At 41.7% G+C, this 16571-nt stretch overlaps 1 protein-coding gene across 1 annotated transcript; it reads left to right on the top strand.

The window, feature by feature from the left end:
- Nucleotides 1-3659: 3659 nt before the first annotated feature.
- Nucleotides 3660-14620, top strand: Zscan21 (zinc finger and SCAN domain containing 21). The gene is made up of 4 exons (XM_046427204.1): nt 3660-3785; nt 8889-9381; nt 9637-9826; nt 13428-14620. The coding sequence occupies exons 2-4, from the start codon at nt 8983-8985 to the stop codon at nt 14267-14269; spliced, it is 1431 nt and encodes a 476-aa protein (XP_046283160.1). The 5' UTR covers nt 3660-3785; nt 8889-8982; the 3' UTR covers nt 14270-14620.
- Nucleotides 14621-16571: the final 1951 nt, after the last annotated feature.

Here is a 16571-nt window from a genome sequence, read left to right as displayed (position 1 = left end):
GCCCAATTAGCAACATCTTCTCTTTGGAATGTAAACATCTCAGTGAAGCTCCAGCCGAAGGCAAGAGGCCTCCTTAAAAGAATGTTTTTTTTATCATACTCTGTATTTGCAGACACACTTCCCTTGAAAACTTTTACAAAAAGTAACAATATTTATAGTTAAATATTGTAATATATAGTTATATATTATAACTATATATGTATATATATACATATATAGTTACAATATATAACTATATATAGAGCTGTACATGTACAGAATGTGTATGTGTGTATATATGTATGTATGTACATATATATGTATGTGTATGTGTGTGTATATATATATATATATATATATATATATATTCCATAAATGTTTGTGAAAAATTAGTAAAAGATGTTCAGCACCTGGAGTGCTGATCTCTTTGAGGCCCCTGGCCAAATTTAATTGTAAGATAGAGCAACAGGAAATAGGAAGCTTAAGTACATTGAACTCTTTTGTAGAGATTCTTTTGCTGATAGTCCTAAGATCAATTATGGTGAAGATTTCTGGAGAAGCTTAATTAAGATTTTCTGTGGAGGAGGGGATGCCACTACATAAACTGATTGGGAATCAAAACCATTCTGAAGAGGAAGTGCATATGACACATCACAGTGCACCATAAGTCACATCTACTAACTTTTTCCTTGTCTACTCTTTTGGGGTTTTGTCATGTGGTTGTGGTTATATTAATGGAAGGAAACAATGGATCATCCTAAATTAACCTTTTTTTTTTAAATATTTATTTATTTATTTTTCGGCGGACACAACATCTTTGTTTGTATGTGGTGCTGAGGATCGAACCCGGGCCGCACGCATGCCAGGCGAGCGCGCTACCACTTGAGCCACATCCCTAGCCCCAACCTTTTTTTTTTTTTTTTTTTGGTACTGGGGGTTGAACACAAGGATGCTTTACCACTGAGGTACATTTTTAGTTTGAGACAGGATCTCACTAAGTTATGGAGGGTCTTGCTGAGTTGCTGAGGCTGGCCTTGAACTTGCAATCCTCCTACCTCAGCCTCCTAAATGCTGAGATTACAAGAGTGCACCACCACACCCGCTTATATTAACTCATTTTAATACAGTACGATTTAGATGAATAACACTGAAATAATTTTTAATGACTTTTTAAAAAATCTCTTGAGGGCTGGGGAGGTAGCTCAGTAGTAGAGCATTTGCCTAACACACATGATGCCCTGGATTTGATCCCCAGCTCAAAAAAGTGTGAATCTTGCCTAATGTCTTCTCTGATAAGGGGGGTGACTCAAATTGGTGTTGGGAGGGAGAGCAAGGGAGGAAGATTACCTCTAAATAGGGAATAGGGGTGGGAGGGAAAGGGAGGGAGAAGGGGAATAGCATGGATGGTGAAAGGAGACCCTCATCATTATACAAAATACATGTATAAAGATGTGAATTCGGTGTCAACATACCTTATATATAATCACAGATATGATAAATTATTGTATAATGGTGTATTAAGAATCGTAATGCAAAAATAAATAAATAAATAAATAAATAAATGTTTGAATCTTGACTCTCCCACCAATTAGTTGTATGATATTGGAAAAGGTACTTTTCTGGGTCCAAGTTTTCTGATCTTTAAAAATGGAAAATTTTAATATTTCACAGGGGTAAGTGTTCTCAAGATTATAATATTTCATAGTATTAATATTTCATAAAGTAATGGAGATAAATGTGTGTGTGTAGTCCATTGTTTCCAAAGATGCTTACATTATCAGTCTTGCAGCGTGACCAAGAGATAATCCACTTTTCTACCCCTTGATTCTGGGCAATTAACCTGTTATAAAAAAAAAAAAACAACGGTAGAAATTATGCTATATAACTCCCACTGAAAGGCATCTACAAGTCCTACCCTCTTAAAATGCTCCTTTTGGGGAATCTAGTCATCAAGCCACAAAAAGACCCAAGCAGTGAAGTGGAGGGACCAAGCCCCCAGGCCAATATCCCCAGCTGAGTTTCCAGTCTCTGGCCCAGCACCTATTGGCAGCCATTGCTGCTCAAGTGACACCATGGAAAGCAGAACAGGCCAGCCAATCTGTATCTTTTTGAGGTGATGTGGAAAATATTAAAACAATCATTGTGTTAAGGTATTAAATTTTAGGGTAGTCTTTTATGCAGCAAGAAAGAATTAACAAAATGCCTAACAGTACTTGGCCCATGGTAAGGACTCAAAGGAGGTGTATGCAGGGAATGGCAGTGGTAAATAAGTATTATGAAAAAGTTGGAGAGAAGGGAAAAAGTTAATATGATCTGGCCAAACAATAGAAAAAAGATGTTGAAGTTTATCTAGCCCAACAATTCACTGTGCAAAACCTCCATACCCATCACCTAAGTGCTCTCCCATTCTTCAGAATGGCACAGGATGTTGGAGGACATGTCTTCACTTTTGAACAACCCTAAAAGAATGTTTTTCCTTTTATTGAATACTTCCATTATTTCTATTCATTGGTCTCATCCTACCTTCTGGGATCTCTTAAAACAAACTGTATTTCCAAATGACAGCACTTCACCAGTACTTGAAAACTAACATTGCTTTATAACTATGCTATATAACTCCCACAGCTGAAACTAAGGCAATCTGAAGGTATTCCCCATCTTGTTTTCTATGACAAGGGATAAAGACAAATTCTGCAAGTTCTCTTAGGATGGATGCATGGTGTTCAGGCCTTACATCTTTAGATTTGCTAATGTGATCTTTGGATGACCACTAGCTTGTAAACACTCCCCTTAGGATATGGCACCTAAGACAGGCCAATCTCAGACATCTGACCGATGCTGAAAGATTGGCTTTATTTCAAAAATCCTAAGGAAATAATTATGTCAGAGGTTTACTGCAAAATAATTTGGTAAGGAGTGGGAAGTCCATGACGGAATGAAGAAAATGAGACTAATTTTGACTATCATGTCACTTTTTAAAATATTTTTATGCTTTTGAAAATAATTTTAAAAAAATGATACTAGAACACGTCGAGGGGGAATGTCTAAATTTATGATATATATGGACAGGGAATTCCGTGCTCAGGCATGCATTCATGTTCCTGTCCCTCAATATATGTGACTTTTGCAACACCAGACAAAAGCAATCTCTCTAAGGGATGCTTGGGGGGGGGGGGGGGGGGGGGGGGGGAACTGAGGTCGAAAACAGCATCTTCAGTCTGGGAACCTGCAGCTGCACAAGACCATAGGGGAAAAGACAAGCAAAGACCTCCTTATCAAGTCCTGCAACATCCAGAGAAGCGCAGCCCCTATGATTTATTTCTGCAGGGGAAGGTTAGGACTCGCAAATGCACACGGCCACTTCGGACTGACACCATGACCCGCATCTGCAAGTGATATCTGTACCTCCCGCTTCACGGGCCCAGGTACCTAAACGTGGTGATGGGCCTGAGGCAGTCGACAAGGGGCCCTAGGTCACCACGCTCAGCCGGTATTGCCCCCCAACCCTCGTCCCAGGGTGTCGGGAGCTATGCTGGAAACCCGACGAAGCGTTCGCCTGGTCGGTCCGTCTGGGTAAAAACGGGCAGAAAGCTGTCTGACTCCTTAAGGCCTCAATCTCCTTTAAGGGCGATTCCGCTTCTCCAAACGCTCCTGAACCAGGGCATCAAGGAGTTTCCCGAATTCCTAGAGGGGACACGCGGCCCCTCAGCAACTCCCGCGGGGGCGGGGCTCTGACGCACTTCCGGCTGCGCCGTCTCGCGGCCTGCCGAGCGGTCTCCCCGCGCCCGGAGCGGCTGTGACTCACGGTGAGCCTGTTGGTCCCCGGTTATCGCGGCGGGTGGGGAGGGGTCGGTGGCCAGGTTTAGGGAGGGACAGGGGGACTGGCTTAGCGGCTGTGGTCTCCGGGAATCTCCGACTGGCCCTAGCGGGGCTGTGGGGAGGAGCCCCGGTCCCTGCCCAGCCCGTGCTGATGGAGGCGCCGGCTCTCTGGAATGGTTTTTCCACCCCCTAGGGCTTTAACAAATGAAACCTTGTCTCCTCTGCGCCCCAGAGGAGCTTTCTTTTGTGCTCTCTCGAGCCGAGCCGTTCGTTAGTCGGCCTGGGGCTGCCCGCCCTTCCTTCCGTGGCTCTCAATTAGGTCTGAACTCGAGGCTCATTGTTAGAAGTAACGTCCGATGGGTGGGAACCTCCTGTGGGAAGCGGCATCTTGGCAGCCGCGGGCCGTGCCCAGCAACTTCGGGCTGCGCCCAGGTTGGAAAGCTTACGCACAGCGGAGAGCTGGTCCGGTTTGGAAACGTTTTTAGAGGACCGATTATAAGTAGGGTGTAAAGAGAGGTGATTTGGCTGGGGAGAGAGATTTGGAAAGCCAAGCTATATAAGGAAAAGTACTGTGGACCGGGGGATAAAAACTACGGTGGAGAGGAAACAATCTAGGTAGCTCCAAACAAAAGTTCACTGTAGTTGAAGACCATGTGAGTTGTGTGAGCCTTTGTTTTCTCTTCACTTGCTTTTTGAGTTTATATACACTTTAAGAAAAACTCGAGGGGCTGGGGATGTGGCTCAAGCGGTAGCGCGCTCGCTTGGCATGCGTGCGGCCCGGGTTCGATCCTCAGCACCACATACAGACAAAGATGTTGTGTCCGCCAAATACTAAAAAATAAATATTAAACGAAAAAAAAAAAAAAAAAGAAAAACTCGAATGCCAAGACCAGGAGAGCATCCCAAAATGAATCTTTACACAAACTCCGCGTGACCAAATGTTAAATTACTGGTTTGCTTCAGGGAGGGGAAAAAAAAATAATGTCAAGACAGTTTATTATCCAATTTTTAAATGTTTAAAATTCTTGCCATAGAAGATTCCAACGTCCGTGGAACCGTTTCATTGAGGCTTTGATTTTGTTGTTCCTGCTTACTTTGAATTTGTAATTCTCCTGCCTCAGCCTCAGTGAGCTCCTATTACAGGCATGCATCACCACATCTGGGACAGTTCTTTTCTTATTACTAAGATTGTGCACGTTTTCCTGAATTAATTAGTAAGCTGAGACAGGAATGAAACAGAATCCTACATGATTATTAGATCTTAGTGGAACATAGAGAATAAGGAGAGGAGTGATGAGACCTAGTGGAGAGATAGAGGGCCAATTGTGATTCTGTCTGTCCAGCACAATCATGGCGCTTTATTCTAGGAGATTAGATGGCACGTCTCCCCCGCCTCAGTTTTTCTAGGAGTCTTGCACTTGGGTGATTCGGTGGCTAAACTAGGTGCAGACAGAGATCAGTGTGAAGGTGCTGAAGCTGGTCCACTCTGTCAGAACATCTAATGGCATCTCTTAGGATGCTTCAGGATTTGTGTTTTTAATAAAAAAAACTAAGTGTATGAGGCTGGGCATGGTGGCAGGTGCCATAATCCCAGCAGCTTGAGAGGCTGAGGCTAGAGAATGCTGAGTTCAAAGCCAGCCTCAGCAACAGTGAGGTGATAAGTAACTCAATGAGACCCTGTCTCTAAATAAAATATAAAATAGGGGTGGGGATGTGGCTTAGGGGTTGAGTGCCACTGAGTTCAATCCCTGCTACCAAAAAAAAAAAAAAAAACAGGGTGTGGGGGTTGGGGATGTGGCTCAATGGTTAAGTGCCCCTGGGTTCAATTCCCAGTACCAAAAAGAGAGAGAGAGAAAGAATTACAATCTTAAAAGTCTGCAAGTTAAATTGACCAGGGCAAGTTGTGTAGCATGAGGGAAACAACTGTCCTTGGGGACAAATGAGTCAGGGGGGCTGGGGCTCAGTGGCAGAGTGCTTGCCTAGCATGCATGAGGCACTGGGTTCAATCCCCAGCACCACATAAAATTTAAAAAAAAAAAAAAAGCTAAATAAACAAAATAAGGGTATTGTGTTCATCTACAACTGTGTGTGTGTGTGTGTGTTTATTTTAAAAAAATGAATCAGAGCCAGGCTGCCTTGTTCAGTGCTAGATTGCTTCATCCAGGGTTCATGAGGAAAGAATCTGGGTAGGACATGATCTTTTTTCTAGGCACAGTATGTACTTGGTCTCTACTGGTTTCAAACCTAGAGCTATTGTTTTTATCTCACTAAGGGAGCATTGTAGTTACTTTTAAGTCCAGTTCATTCATTCATACACTCCACAAAATCTTTTGTTTTAAGAGACAGGGTCTTCTTCTATTTCCCAGGCTAGCCCCAAACTCTGGCTCAAGCAATCCTCATGCCTCAGTCTCCACTCCACTTTATTGAGCATCTGTTATATACCAGACATGTGCTAGACTCCCATTCTATTCACTCCTCAGTGAATAGTTTACATAGTAAACTAAAGCTCCTGTTCTCTTTCCACCTTATATTGTCTTACCTTCAGCTACAACTTATCACTTGAGCTTTCTGCTGCTCAGTGATTCTTCAGCCTTATCCTCAACTGCAGTGTATTTCCCAAGCTAGTTCACACCCCAGATCCAAGTAGTTCTTCTTTTTTAGTATTAAAAATACTTTGATTATTTAAAAATAACATTCCTCAGCTGGGATACAGCAGCCACACCCATAACCCTAGTGATTTGGAAGACAGTAGAATAGCAAGTTCAAGGCCAGACTGAGCAACAACAAGGCCCTATCTCAAAATTTTAAAATAAATAAAAAGGGCTGAGGACGTAGCTTAGTGGTAGAGAATCCTTGGTTTGATTTCTCCTACCATAGAAATAAATAAGTTTCTTGGCTGGTTAAATTTTTCTAACTACATCAAAGGATACCACAAACTCTCCATATTCATCTTTTCTGCAAATTTTTAAAGACTGTTGGCTTTCATTTCCCAAACTGATTATTCATTGGTAGTTCCTGAAGATGGGGAATGGCATTTTCCTATTTTGGAGTATTTGGGGAAATTGGTAGCATTGAAAATATCCAAAGAAGTTCCATAACAACAAAAGCTAAAAGTCTTGTTTGGTGTTGGCTAACCCCTTATTTCCTAGACTCAAATTTAGCCAGAGAATCCTTTATTTGGATGATTGGCTTTAGTTCTGAAATAGTGCTGTATGTTTTTCTTGCTGTGCCGTAGTTTCCCTTCTCATGTTTTGAGCTTCTTGCTGATGTTTTTGATTCTATTGCTAAGCATTCCACCAACATTAATTTCATAAATACAAACCTTCTCCGCACAGCACCAGCAATAAAAACTATTTAGTTTGTCAAAGGACTATTTGTAATACCTTTAAAGATTTTTTGATTACGAAAGAAGTAATATACATTGTTTTTAAAAAATTTGGAAATCCAAACAAGAAAAGAATGTTGAAATTCTCTATCATTACATAACCCAGCAGTGTCACTGTTAATTAAGTTTTGGTCTTTTTCCCTCGTTATGTTTGTACTATGCACATATTTATCACTTTTTATACCTCGAGGTGCTGGCAAGCCAGATCCAGGGAGATTGATGCATGTACAAAACTAGCTTAGTTTGGTGTGTTAAATGTGCTAGGTCGAGATGTACTACAAGTCCTCCTTCAGGTTTTATAAAGTATTTATAGATCCTCTTTATAGTCTTTACAGTTATTATCAGTGTAATTTCATGTAGGTGTTTTAAGTATTTCTCTTTTTTAGGACTGGCAGAATTTTGTTCTTCTAGATAGCCATATTCAACATAGGATGCCTAGATGTCTTGAAAGATGCTGCTTAAGACTTGAAAACAGGAAGATCAGTCACAAACATAAGACTTTGATTAATTTATTAATTTTTAAATATGCTTAATAAGTGCCAGTAATTTTAGACTGATTCTCCTGTCTATTATTTACCATCTCCCCTATTATAAAAGTTTGAAAGCTCCCAGAGGGTGGGGTGTGTGTCGTACTTGCCCACTGCAGCCCTAGTACCATCCGCATGACAGGTATTCAGATATTGAATGAATAGACTTCATGGCAAATGAAGAGAATCGAAGTGATTATGTTATTACTTGTGTGTTGGTATTCACATGTGTCAATAGCCTGAAAGATTTAGAGTATTTAAAATTTAAAAGAAAAGATACTTTAAACATTTTAAAAAATATTTTTAGTTGCAGATGCACACAATACTTTATTTTTAAGCGATGCTGACAATCAAACCTAGTGCTTCATAGATACTAGGCAAATGCTGTACCACTGAGCTACAACCCCAGCCTTACTTTAAGCATTTTTTTTGTATCCTCTATTTTGAGTGACATTTTGTCAAAATAAATATCACAATAAGAATACATGTCACTTTTAGTCTATTCTCTGTCATTCCACCTGCCTTTCTGTTAAAAAGCTAAAGACATTTAAAAACTTGCATATGCCCTACTTAAAATGGGTCAAGTGAAGCTCAAAATTATGTCTTTAATTACACTTCATTATTGTATGTTAGTTAATTCCAACCTCATACCTGGTTATGCCAAGAAACCCAGTTATTTGACTACTAAATTTTTTAAAAATATATTTCTATATAGATAGAAACAATAACTTTATTTTATTTTATGTGGTGTGAGGATTGAACCCAGTGCCTCATACTAAGCAGGTGCTCTACCATTGAGCCACAACCCCAGCCCTTGACTAGTAAATTTTTAATGTTCAAGTTAAATAAATGTCTTAGGTTCAAACAGACAGTATTTGACCACTAGATAGCTTGTTGAATGTTCAGACACTAAGGTATCTCTAGTTGTAAGATTGTGAAACAGTTTTTGGAGCAAATTAATCTGATTTTTAAATTATGCCACACAGCACTTTTTAGGAAGATAGAGACACAACACAGTAAAATCAAAGTAGGCTATCACAAGCTGACTCCAGAATAATTTTGAATAATAATTTTGGTCATAATTTCTACAATTTCCTGTACTAAAAGTATGTCTATAAAAACAAACAAAAAAAGTCACTTTTTCTTTTGGTGATTTTATGGTGACCGTATTTTCATAGGTTTAACGTGTGGCCCTAAGGAACCAGAAACCCAAAAGAACCAAAACTCCTGCTCCACAAAGCCTGCCCTAGAGAAGCCATTTCTGGAGTCTGTATGATGACCAAGGTGGTGGGCATGGCCACAGTTCTGGGCCCCAGGCCCCCTCAGGATCAGGTGGGGCCTGTAACTGTGAAAGTCGAGGATGAAGAAGAGAAAGGGAAGTGCCTTCCCAGCCTGGAGATGTTCCGTCAACGCTTTAGGCAGTTTGGGTACCATGACACCCCTGGGCCCCGGGAGGCCCTGAGCCAGCTCCGGGTGCTCTGCTGTGAGTGGCTGAGGCCGGAGATCCATACCAAGGAGCAGATCCTGGAGTTGCTGGTGCTGGAGCAGTTCCTGACCATCCTGCCCCAAGAACTTCAGGCCTGGGTGCAGGACCATTGCCCAGAGAGTGCCGAAGAGGCCGTCACTCTCCTGGAAGATCTAGAGCGAGAACTGGATGAACCAGCACTGCAGGTAGGGAAGGGGGGCTTTTTTAATTTCAGATATTAAAAGCATAGCATTCCCTGCAGGAACACGGATTTGTCCATTCAACCAAATTAGCTGGATAGAATTACTGTGAGTTGGACCATTTTCCTTGTAAGTTTTCTTCTTTAATCTTGAGGATCCAGTAGGATGGATGTTTTTCTTTTCTTTCCCTAGTTTTTCCCTGAGATATTTCATTCTAATAGTGAGCTGTGCACAAACCCAGCCATTTCTTACTATTTCTAGGTTTCAACTCCAAATGAACAGAAACAAGTGTGGGAGAAGACGTCATCTTCAGGAAGTGCCAAGGCATCCCTGAGCAGCATGCAGACACAGTCTGTGGAGACCAGTCCCAAGTATGAATCCTGGGGGCCTCTGTATATCCAAGAGACTGGTGAGGAGCAGGATTACACTCAGGATCCAAGAAAAAGTCAAGGTGAGCACCATCTTAGAGGGCCCTGGCCTTCATAGTTGAAGAAGGAGAAGGATCCATAATTTCTGGTGTGTAGTGACTCCTGGTGTGTAGTGACTCCTGGATTGACTTGACTAGCAGGCTAACTAAGCAGTTTCCTTTCTTCCCCACATTTAACTGTATCAGCCAGGGTCCTGGTGTGGGAACAGATGGCACACTCTTAGAGGGCCAAGTGAAATGAGTTAGATAAAGGACTTTACAGAGGTGTGGACAGCCAGTGACGGGTAGAGCACCCTAGACAGCAATGTAAAGGTATTATTATCACCAGATGTGGTGGTGCATGCCTGTAATAACCCAACTATCAAGAGGTTGAGGCAGGAAGATTGTAAGTTCAGGGCCAGTCTGGGCAACTAAGCAAGACCTTGTCAAAAAAATAAATAAAAAGGACCAGGGATAGGAATGTAGCTCAGTGTTAAGCTCCCCAGGGTTCAGTCCCCAGTACCATTTAAGGGAGGGAGGCATTACTCTCTATGAGCCTAAAGGGTTGAGAAAGAGGACCCGTCACCAGAGTCTGATGGGAGCTGTAGCCTTGGTTGAGGGAGGAGGGAGGTCACTTGATAGGAGCTGTGGCTGCAGACCCTGTCATCAGATAGAGAGCAAAGGGAATAAATACCCCAGTTTGACGCTGCTCCTGCCCACACATCTTCTGCTAGTTTCCCTATTGGCAGACCCCCCTGGCAGCCAGATCAGGACAAACAAGACAGTTGTACAGTCCTCTAGCAGTTAGTTTCTTGCGGGTACAGAGCAAGAGACAATGGATCGGGAAAGAATGAATGGAAGATAACTGGCAGCCTCCTTTCTGAAGCTAGCAGGTCACAGCTGTATTGGGGTAGCCGTACTTCCCTGCTCAAATCCACAAATCATAGTTTACAGAACAGTCTCAGACACTATAGATGGTTTTCCCCTTTGTTATTTCATACTAATGGTTTCTATGCTCATACTATCGTTTCCTAGAAGAATTACAACTAAATCTTAAAATATTTAATTTTTAGTTATGTTTATGAAAACATGGGACATTATTCCAGATCTTATAGTCCACCAGGGCTTTGCTCAAGTGTAGGTGGTGTAATCGCTAATCATGTGTATGTTGTACTTTCATGAGCAGAGTCCATAGCCCTCAGAAATCTCCATGAGATGTTACCATGTCCCACACACATGGAATTCCATCTTAGAAACGGGTGGGGTTTTTGTTTGTTTGTTTGTTTCTGTATTGGGGATTGAACTCAGGGGTGCTTAACCACTAGCAAATCCCTAGTCCTTTTTTTATATTTTATTTTGAGACAGGGCCTCACTAAGTTGCTGAGGCTGGCCTTGAACTTGTGATCCTCCTGCCTCAGCCTCCCAAGCTACTGGGGTTATGGGTGTACACCACCATGCCTGGCTGGAAACAGAGTTTTGATCTCTGTTAATCATATTCTCTGGGAAAAGTAAAAAAAAAAAAAAAAAAAAAAAAAAATGGAACTGTCTGGCTAAATTTAAATGTTTAATGCCAATTCTCCTCTCTAGTCATTTGGAGCCTTCTGGGAGTTTCTAGACTACTTAAAGTTATAGATAGCCATAATGGTTAGTTTTATTTTCTGTTTCTCTTGGCATAGTCACTTGGCAGTGCTACCCAGAGGAGAGGTAGAGAGGAAGGATTATCAGAGCCAGTAGCAGGCTCAGGTTTTAATGTCCAAATGGGGAGAAAAGACAGGTTCTTGAGCCCTCCTGAGGGAAAGGAAGTTTCTGAAAGCCTTGCATGAAGAAGACCCAAAAGGTTATACACTAACTGTGAAAAGTCTTGTTAGGCCCAAAGAACGATCCTACTAGCATGGGATCCAGAACCGAAGTTTGCCAATCTTAAGTGGAGATAGAAGCATACCCAGAGACATTGAAACCCTAGACAGCTACCTTAGTAGGAGATCTGACTTTATTTTACCTGAATGGTACAGAAACCACCAAGCTAAGAAGTTAACATAAGCCTTGGTTCTCAGTACGTGACAGAGCAAATGTGAAGCCACAGACTGTGTATTCCAGCAAATTCTAGACTATTCCAGGCTGTACAGTTATTTAGAGTGAGAGTTGGGGGTATAAAGCCTTTCTAAGAAATAAAAGTTATAAAATTATGAAATATCCAAGGGAGAATAAGAGTCAGTAGACCCAACAGAAGGAAAATTAAAGCTCAATTATCTGTGATAATGGAACATTGATGTAAATCACTTTATAATATAAGTTGGTTTCAAATAAATTAATACAAATCATTGCAATCTCAAGATAGTAAGAAGCTGTCGGGGGAGGGATAAACAGGCAGCTTTGATTAAAAAAAATAGCGTTTCTGAACATGAAAACTGTGGTCAATAAAATGAACACAGTGGCTATTTTAAACAGTTAAAGAGATGATTAGTGGACCGAGGGGTAAACTGAGAAAGTTACCTGAAATGCTGCATGGAAAGAAGAGATGGAAGGCGCCGAGGGTAGTGGGGAGTGGGCAGGCCATACAGCTCTGTTTAACATCAATTCCAGGGGAGAATAGAGTTGGGAGAGACTGAGATTGTCCAGAAGTGATGAAAGACACAAATACTCAAATTCAGGAAATAAACCAAGTGAGCTGAATGTCCCAATGTCCCTGAGCTAAATGTCCCTAAAAAACTATTTTTCTTTTTTTTTTTCTTTTTTTCAATCTTTATTTTATTTATTTATGTTTATATGGTGCTGAGGATCGAACCCAGGGCCTTGCATGTACTAGACGAGTGCTCTACCACTGAGTCACAATCCCAGCCCCAGAAAACTGTTTTTCAAAGCCTGCTTCATTAGACTACTTTCGAAATCTTAACTTGTATTAAGTTACTTTTATTTATGTTAAGTAAGATGTACGTGCTACACATAGCTCATGGCTCATGCAGTAACTCAAAATGTCGCCAAGTGATTGCTTCTTATGAAAAGTGAATAGGAGGATGAAGAGAGAGAGAGAGAGAGACGGGTTCCATGGAGGGATAACAGTTCTCCGCAAGAGCCTGTTTTTCAGAGTACATTTCTCATAGACCCTTTTCCACAAATGGTTAAAATGACTTTAATGAAGTGTTAACTACCTAGCAAAATGCTTTAAACTGGTTCAGTCTGATATTGTCACTAATGATAAGACATAGCCAGCATTAGTTAAATGGTGAGTTAACCCCCATTCATATTAGTCCTGATCTGGAATCAGAATGAATGTAAATGGGACTGAATGCCCTGAATGTTCTTCATCGCTTTCATATTCGGTTCTGTGGGAATGCGGGTTCTGTGAGTTTGCCGCTTAGCCTCATCTCCCTTAAGTTATTTTTGTTCCTTAATCAGCTTTGGTCATTGTTCCTGCCTGAGCATCATTCGTCTCCTTTGCTCCTGTTCAGATGTGCTTATTTTCCTGTTTATACCTTGTGCCATATATATATATATGAAGCTTTCATGGCAGAAATGTTCATGGACTCATCAGACCATTGTAGCTTGTGGTAGGGAGCTTATGTGTGACGATCCTATTTCTTTTTTAACTGTTTCTTCCTCTTAATAGGAAACAACAAGCATATCCTTTCTCCATTTCTTGTTTCAGACTATAAACTGGATCCCCATAATGAGGAATCAGCAGATGAGCAGAAAAGTTCTGAAGAAGAGTCTCATGCAGATGGACTCAAAGGGGATATCATTCCTGTGATTGTTGCCAATAAGTGTGGGGCCAGGTCAGAAAGGCAGTGGGGGAACCTTGGAAAGGAAAGAGGAGCAAAAACCCCTCTTCAAGACACAGGTTCCAAGAAAGGGGCAGAATCAGTACACACTAAACCCACCCCAGGAGAGAGGCGTTACATATGTGCCGAGTGTGGGAAAGCCTTTAGTAATAGCTCGAATCTTACCAAACACCGGAGAACGCACACTGGGGAGAAACCTTATGTGTGCACCAAGTGTGGGAAGGCTTTCAGCCATAGCTCAAACCTTACCCTCCATTACAGAACACACCTGGTGGAGCGGCCCTATGACTGTAAGTGTGGGAAAGCCTTTGGGCAGAGCTCAGACCTCCTTAAGCATCAGAGAATGCACACGGAAGAGGCGCCCTATCAGTGTAAAGATTGTGGAAAGGCTTTCAGTGGTAAAGGCAGCCTCATTCGACACTATCGCATCCACACTGGGGAGAAGCCCTATCAGTGTAATGAGTGTGGAAAGAGCTTTAGCCAGCACGCAGGCCTCAGTTCACATCAGCGCCTCCACACCGGAGAGAAGCCCTATAAATGTAAGGAGTGTGGGAAAGCCTTCAACCACAGCTCAAATTTTAATAAACATCATAGAATCCACACTGGGGAAAAGCCCTATTGGTGTAATCATTGTGGAAAAACCTTCTGTAGCAAGTCAAATCTTTCCAAACATCAAAGAGTCCACACTGGAGAGGGAGAAGTACTATAATTGTCAAGTATCCCTCTTTCATTATTGTTTTCGTAAACTTTGGAACGTAAATGGTAGGGAGAAGCCCGTGATGCAGTAAACTCTATTGATAGATTTTGTTCCACCCACCATCAGGGATGCCTGTGGAGTGACAGCTCCACAGCACTCAAAGGCAGGAGGTCCCCTCCCCATACTTCAGGACCCAGCAAACCATGCCAGCATTGCCTTCTGCATAAACTGATGTATATCCAGTATAATTAAGAAATATTAAAACTGTTTAACCTTTCAATGTATATTCCAGAGTTATAACTTGTGAAGAATTGATAACACTGAACACAGTTTGATTGAATTCAGAATAAACATGTAACATCATATCATGCCTCAGGACTATTATTGTGATAAATGATGTACTATCAAAACTGACTATAAATGAAACTATTCCTACTGGTTTAGCTCTTAGAAATTTTGAGTTGGGGGTAAGTAAAGCTTTTGTTACTTGTGAATGTATATATGAGGGGTTGTGGTAGAGTATGTATAGAAGCTACATTTTGGTCTACATTGTGCTTTATTAAGTACATTTTTTTTATTGTTGGGATCATTTCATCAACTTCATTTGCATTTTGGTTGTATTTATCCTGTCCATTCCAGAGTCTATTAAAATTGACTCTCCCTGGGCAGCTTCCTTCTTCCAAAACTCGAGAAGTAAAACACAATTTGATTATCTTAAATCCATCCTGTCAAAAAAAAAAAAAAAAAAAAAATCCATCCTGTCTGTCCTGACTGCAATCTCTGTGGCCTCTTAAAACACTTTTCCTTATGGTGTTTCTGGTCCAGAAACCTAGAAACCCAACTGCTTTATCTTCATATTATGATAGGTTTGTTTTGTTAAGTAGTCACTGAAATATCTTTTTGCCTTCTGCCAAGCAGGGATAATAAGAAAGGTTCATGCAAGTACCAAGTCTGGTCTCTGGAAGCTGCCCTGTATGCCATCCCAGGATCCAATTAGGCCACAGTTCTAAATGATAGTCTTCATGTATCAGCCATATATTTGGGGTGGTGTAAGGTGTAATTACTGGAAAAAGAAATTTTTTCTGTTTCAAGTAGTTTGTTAAAGATCTGGGTGTCCTGCCAGCACCTTAAACTCTACATGTAATGCCGACTTGTCAGTATATTCATGATGAAGGCCCACAGAGCATTTAGGCAGCAGCGGAGCCCACCATTAGGAGATCTACTTTTCCTTTGATGGTTAAATGCCACCGCCTCTTCTAATCCAGAATTCAGTCATCCCCACTAACATTAGGGAACTGAGTTGCATGGTAGAATCTGCTGTTAATTCTAGCCTCTGGGACAGCCACCACTGAACTCAGTACCAGGCGCCTGTCATGGTGCATCCTGTTATCCTAGTGAACCAGGAGTTCTTTGGTTCCTCTGGGATAACAGTCCAGCGTGGGGTTCTCAGGTCTCAAGCAATAAGTTAGTTTTAACATGCACTGGGCCTGCTGACCCTCTTCTCAGAACTCTGGTAATTCTAATCTAAATCTACCTCATTTACCATAAGCTTTCATTTATGGCCAAGTCTGGAAGAACCATTCTAAAGTACATCAGGGCTGTTATTTGTTTTCTAACAAATTCCTTCGAACTTGTGGATGTAGCTCAGTGGTACATTCACCTGGCAAATGGGACCCTGTCCAATCCCCAGCACCACAAAAAAATAAGATTACCACAGACTTAATGGCCTGAAACGACATAACTTTGTTACCTTGCAGATCTGTAGATTAGGATTCTGAGATGAGTCTCAATCAAGCTGGTAGCAGGGGGTGTGGTCCCCTGGGGAGGTCCTGGCAGGTCCTGGCGAGAGAGAATCAGTTTCCGTGCCTTTACCAGCTCCTAGAGGCCACCCAGGTGGCAGCCCACTTTGTCTCATTGTTCCTTTCTCCACCTTCAAAGCCAGCAATGTTGCATCTCTTTGGCCATTCTTCCATATGCACATTTAATCTGACTCTTTGCCTTCCTCTTCCATATTTAAAGAACCTCTTGATGGCACTGGGGCTCCCTAGGTAATCTCCCTATCTTGAGGTCAGCAGGTTTGCAGCCATTCTCTCCCCATCCTGGCTTTATATTTCACACCCCAACACCATGGCCTTCACTCCCAGCCCAATACCTCAGGAGCCATTCCCACGTGTGTTCCTCTGGTTCCTGTCAGTAATCTTAGCCAGGTTCAGCAATGCTTCCATGAGAAAGATTTTCTCTTGCAGCACTCACTGTTTTCCCAGTGGGACTATGCTGAGGTCTGACCCCAGTTATTGTTATATATTCAGAAAGA

The sequence above is a fragment of the Marmota monax genome, unplaced genomic scaffold (assembly GCF_021218885.2).
Source record: "Marmota monax isolate L192 unplaced genomic scaffold, Marmota_monax_Labrador192_F-V1.1 WCK01_AAM20220418_F8-fsc00405, whole genome shotgun sequence".
Lineage (NCBI taxonomy): Eukaryota > Metazoa > Chordata > Mammalia > Rodentia > Sciuridae > Marmota > Marmota monax.
Note: the sequence above shows the minus strand (reverse complement) of the source record. Positions and strands in the feature narration are given on the sequence as shown.

Coding starts and splice junctions, on each gene's coding strand:
- Zscan21 (XM_046427204.1), top strand. CDS start 8,983: ATGATGACCAAGGTGGTGGGCATGGCCACAGTTCTGGGCCCCAGGCCC. Junction 9,382..9,636: donor TGGATGAACCAGCACTGCAG/GTAGGGAAGGGG, acceptor TACTATTTCTAG/GTTTCAACTCCAAATGAACA. Junction 9,827..13,427: donor GGATCCAAGAAAAAGTCAAG/GTGAGCACCATC, acceptor TTCTTGTTTCAG/ACTATAAACTGGATCCCCAT.